At 36.2% G+C, this 6000-nt stretch overlaps 1 protein-coding gene across 1 annotated transcript in view; it reads right to left on the bottom strand.

The window, feature by feature from the left end:
* Window positions 1–2719: 2719 nt before the first annotated feature.
* Window positions 2720–6000, bottom strand: part of ZFAT (zinc finger and AT-hook domain containing) — a 233994-nt gene continuing 230713 nt past the window's right edge. The window contains exon 16 of the mRNA XM_063451038.1: window positions 2720–3658. Coding sequence (XP_063307108.1) covers window positions 3419–3658 — 240 coding nt within the window. The 3' untranslated portion in view covers window positions 2720–3418. The remainder of the gene's footprint in view (window positions 3659–6000) is intronic.

Genomic DNA, 6000 nt, shown 5'->3' with positions numbered 1-6000 from the left:
TCTGGAGGGCCGGAGTTTGGGGAAGCCTGATTTAGTCTCAAATAATGGACATGTCTATCCCATCACTGGAAGGGTTAAAGAGTATTGAGAGGGTGCTAACAGCAGATTTCAAAGGTGCACGTCCACAGCTTCATTCGTGTTCTGTCAAGCTTTTGCGCCCACAAGGTGCTGCGGATACATACCATATTACTGTGCGAAGTGTGAAGTATTAATACCTTCCTATTGGTCGACTTAACCCAATTTATCTTCATTCTGCAATTTTTGTTATTTATCCTAGCATTAGCCTCCTATCTTTTTCTTTTTTTAATAGTAATTTCTATCATATTCCAAATGTGCATTCAATCCATCATGATCATTCACTGCTTTAACATCCGGATATTTAATATATATTTAATACTCCTCAAGCTGGTCTGGTATTTATTGTCGTAGCTGAAGTCCACCTGTTTCAATTTGGTTTCTCCACGGAGCATGTGAAGATTTTGATGGAGTTTTTGACATTTTCTTCCAGCCTGCTTATTTACTGATAGCAGCAACATGTCTATGCCAAGATTTCTTCATCTTTCCACTCTATTAGTCTATAACTTTCAATAAATATCTCCTGATATTGTGGTTACATCCCCCCTTCAAACTCTAAGTTACATGCATTTACGGATGAAATGTTCTACAGAAAATGATACCCTCTTGTAGCACAAAGTATGCGTTTGAAATTTGTGTAGTGTAATTGACTCCTTCCAAATACAAGGTCTCTAGAACTAGACACAATATCCTAGTTTGTTATAAATATTGCAATAAAACCCTCCGGGAGAACTTTTTCTGTAGATTGAGAGTTAGTAGCCTACACACTTTTCTGATAAATATTTTCTGACAAACATCAAAAATGCAACTGGGGATCTTTTTTTAAATATTATTATTATTATTATTATTGTTAATAATTTCTAGAAATTAAGTATACAGTAGAAGCGGGTTAAGATTTACAGATTGTACTTTATCGACTTTAATTGTGGTTTTGTTGCACTTGCATTGAGAGGCAATCATAGGAGTTAGTAGAGGGAGGGACTTTGGGGGCTGTAAACCCCAGACATGGAGCTCTTCAGCCACAGATCTCACTTTGTGGAAGTGGGAGAAGGATATCAATCTTTTTTATTATTATTATTTTTTATTATTCTTTTGTAACCACCTATTTTATTACATATATATATAACAGCAGATGAAGCACACTCAGTGGACTTGTACTCAAGTTAAGGAAATACAATTACTTACATACCAAGAACGTTGACGTTTCAGTACTCAAACCGTTTACGTCAGGTTGTAATGATCAAAGTCTGTTTGAGGATTGAAACGTCAACAGCCTTCTTGGTATGTAAATAATTTTATTTTCTTTAGTTGAGTTCACTAAGCGCACTTCATCTGCTATTTTCTATATCATAGCCAGAGCCGTGGGATAAGAATAGTGTGTGGATTAGTTGAGTGCACAGCACCTGATTATTATTATTATTATTATTATTTTTTATCTAGTGTTAACAAATTCCGCATCGCTGTACAATGGGTGGACGAACAGACATGTAGTTGTAACCAGACAAGATGGACACACAGGAACAGAGGGGTTGAGGGTCCTGCTCAATGAGCTTACATGCTAGAGGGAGTGGGGTAAAATGACACAAAAAGTAAGGATAGTATTAGACTAGTGACAATTGCATTAGAGGAATCAGTCGGGATCTATTAACAGTTTAATTGATACGCTTTTATGAAGAAGCGGATTTTTAATGATTTTTTGAAGGAGTGGAGACTGGGTGAGCATCTAACGGAGGAGGGAAGTGAGTTCCACAGGAACGGTGCAACCCTCGAGAAGTCTTGAAGGCGAGCATCAGAAGTGGGAGTACGGACAGAAGATAGACGTATGTCTTCAGCAGAGAGTAAGGGCCTAGATAGGACATACTTGTGTATTAGGGAGGATAGATATATCAGTAGTATAGTCCTCTGCCTGTCTCTTGATTGGTTGCTGGGGAATACAACTTTGCTGCATACCCTTCTATTAGTTAAGTAGCGCAGCAGAATTGCATTGAATATCTGTCTGGGACGTAACATAGAAAGGTGGAGATATGTCATGTCACATTCCCAAATCTCTGTTAGAGTAGGGATAATCAAGCTTTGCTTTAGGCTCAAGCCCCAGATGTGTCTGTAACCTAGCGATATCCCTGGTGGCACTTTTTAGAGTATCTTTAGATTACCACAAATGCTATAATAGGAATGTATTTGTAGTAAACAACAAAACAGAACAGGCTGAGCCTAATAATATGCAAATACCATTGTGATTGGCTGAAAGAATCACTTCTGATAATGCCAGCCAAGCAGGCAGATCAGGGGCAGAGTCAGCAGCAGCAGACTGTAATAAAAGCAATATTTTACTATATTAAGGGGGGCAATGGAGTGGGCCAGAGGGGGCTAGATGGTGTTTTTAACACTATGGGATCAGGAACACATGTTTGTGTTTCTGACCCTATAGTGTTCCTTTAAATATGTTAAGATGTGAGGAAGAGAGAGGCCTGAAGTCTTCCTGTTCAAGGAGCACGTGGGATGTAAATCCAACCTGATCTATTGCAATCACAGAATATTTTATAAGAAATGGCAAGTATTTTAGAAACACAATAATCACCATAAATAAATCATCTTTAAAATGGCACCAAACAGTTTGTTTTATTGTTTGCAAATCTTTGCTTTTATCAACCTGAGCCTCACACACAAAGGACATTGTACATATATTGCTGAATGTAAAAACAATTTAATTAAGAAAATAATCAAGAAATTTAATTTGGGTATAGTCACTGTCTGGGGCTGTTAGATAAAATAAAACCTCAATTTCACCCATCCGGTTATTATCTCTAGGACTTTATGTGGGCTTTACAAGACTGTTTGCTTATTGTTTAATTGTGTATTGTCTAATTGGTATTATTGGTTGCACTATGTTTTATGTATTATTTATTGTATAGTATTTTGTGTTATTGTATAGATTATTTAGTAGGTATTATTTAATCTGTTTACGGTGTAATGTGTATTCTGTAATACACAAGGTAGTCTGGACAAGCTGATGCCGCCCAGGAGTATTTGCTTATTTTTTGTACTGTGTAATATTTGTTTCTTGTTTAAAATGATTAATATGTGGTATATACCGATTTTATTGTGTGCTTTCAGACATGCACAATAATGATTATTCTACGTACTGTGTAATATGAATTACTTTGTAATGTGCGGTATCTAGTGATTACTGTTTGCAATACATAACAAATATTGATTATTGTTTCTAATGTGTAATATGTACTATTTATTGTACGAATAAAAAAAAGGCAATGTCCAGACCCAAAGCAAATAACTGAAACCTAAAGCAAAACCTGAAAGTTCATTGTGAAGCACACTTATTTTTTCAAATCTCTTGCAAGATATGTTCCATCGTGCTATCCGTAACCGGCTGCATGGCTTCCTGTACATATACTATAAATTCCGAGGCCTCTTCGCCCTGTGTATACACTGTAACGGTCTCTATCCCTTCAACGTCATCTGAAGATACCACCAGGTGGTGCTGTTCACTTATACCCACAGATGCTTGCTGTAGAGCTTCTTGAATCATTACCGCGTGGTTGGCGCTCCGTTCCTCTTCCGTTACCTGCAAATAAAATATAAGAGTATTTCTCAGAAGCTATACAAATAGGGAAAAACACCATGATGAACTACATATTATGCAATGTACGTTATCTTATTAATTTGTTTGTAGTGCTTATAGTTCACAGACCCCATGAGCTACATATTCTGCGACTTAAACACGATTTTACATTTAAAGTATTTGACATGTTTGAAGAGGAGTACAGCAGCGCAATAAATGGTGCAATCCATTTTTAAAAAAAGCCAATGAGCAATTCTACGCATTATATGATATTTTAAATAATTGAGCTAGATAATAGTCAGTAAGGTATAAGAGGAAAAGAAGGGGAAGAAAGAGGACAGTGGATAAAAAAAAAAAATTTAATTAAAAAAATCCAAAACATTTAAATAGAGGTAGGGCTTTCACATATCTTCCTAGGTATTGGAGGGTATTAACGAAGCGAAATGAATTGGAACCTTAGTCTGGGCTCTATAACATAGGAATTGCATGGAGAACACATTCATGTGTATTCTCAGTTAAGGAACATACACGTGTATAAAAGCAGAAACTAATAGCTGGTTAATGTGGCATTTTCATTAAGTATGGCTTAAGGGATCCTACAGAGCTTTCCATCTTTCAATCAACTCTCCTATATTTCACACCTTTCGCAGAATAACCGATAATTTTCTGTAAGTATTTGCATTATAAAGTCAATGTTTACACCATCTTAATTCTAAAATATCTCATTTCCATTCTTATAGAACAGCCCCAGGCTGAGTCCCCTCTGTTGAATAATAAAGAACATCCACTTAATGAACATCAATGCCTGTTCCAATTCCCTTAGTTGGCATCTGTGTTCGTTTTAATATTAGCGACGTGTCTAAAATTAAAGAAGAGAGAAAATACTGAAAATCATACAGTTGGTTAATAGAAAGAATCTTGGCATTTCCGTGTGATGAAGAACTCACTGCTGCTTTTGTGTAGAAGCGTACAGATTCCCTGACATGGGAATGTAAAATGTACTGAATAGAATAATTTATCGACTACACTAACTCTTTATATAAATGTAAAGGTCACAGAAGGGGGGCCTACACAAGCTCTCACGACCTATACGACCTCTCAAGAGAGGGACCAAACCACCAAGATGTAAAAATGAATTCCTTTGGAAAATTGCAGGTAGACATTATACATCTAGTGTGCAGTCTCTATCCAGTTGGAGATGGAGTTCTAAAATTGGTGTATATACTTTTGTGGAGAGACAGTGCCCAAGATAAGCAGTGTGTCTTTGCTGACATGTGGAGGGTTTTGGTTGACAAACAGTTGAGCGTGTAGAGTAGGCATGCAAGTTAAGTCAAACAGGGCACTGCAAATTACATGGTGGACAACCATGTTATCTAAGGCATTCTGGTGCCCCCATAAAGTGTGGCACAAGTGAAATAAGATAGCAGGGAAGGACACAAGTTAACTTGCGTGGAAATGTAGGTTGCAATTCATAATTATATGCTCAGAATGTAATTACCTGGTTCTCCTCTTAGAGAGAAGGGGGCTTTCTATCTATGTGTACCTCTTGGTTTCTGTACCGATAAATGAAAAACCCAGTTGCTATAACCTCAGCACATCATTGCTGAAAATATTTGATGTGTTGGGCAAGGTATCAAGAAAACCAATACAATAGAGTTGATTCTTCCTTATTGCCAGGAAATCCGAAATCCATCTATTGAAATGTAATTCAATGGCCTGCACTAGCAAATGAACGTGTATATTGTTTTTAGAGGAAGAGATTAGTCCCAACACATATTTACTATGTAATAGGGGAAATATGTTATTATATTACTTTTTAAACCTTGTTTTATCTGATATATTAACACCATTGTTAAGGGGGTGGTCTGTGCACTTTAGCATCTTCCAAGTTAGAAATTGTCCAGTAAACAAACAAAAAGAAACAACTACTATAAAAAAGAAATTAAGTGTTTTCAGTGTTTTTTCATAAATACTGAGTTTTCATCAGAGTTTGTTATTAGTAAAATAAATAAATAAAATTCATTGTTTCTATTAGTTTGGTTAAATTCAAATTCTGATTATTCGGTAGTAGTAGAGAGATGTAAATGGGAATGAAAGCAGCGACTGCATTTAAAAGGACATGCTTCTGTGAACGTGTCAAAAGAATGATTGCATGTTGACAAAACCATTTAATTTCTTGTACTGCAGTAAACATAATGTCCTCGATAATATCCCTACAGCTTTTAACAGAGACTGCCTTTAATATAGTGAAAGCCAACTCTGCAAAATAGGGTTTATTATGTAGTTGTTGATTATGTCTTAGAAACTAATAAAAATGACAAACTCAGAGGAAAGAATGAAAGGAA

The sequence above is a fragment of the Pelobates fuscus genome, chromosome 4, assembly GCF_036172605.1.
Source record: "Pelobates fuscus isolate aPelFus1 chromosome 4, aPelFus1.pri, whole genome shotgun sequence".
Taxonomy (NCBI): Eukaryota; Metazoa; Chordata; class Amphibia; order Anura; family Pelobatidae; genus Pelobates; species Pelobates fuscus.
The sequence above is the reverse complement of the archived record's forward strand: the minus strand, read 5'-3'. Positions and strand labels throughout refer to the sequence as shown.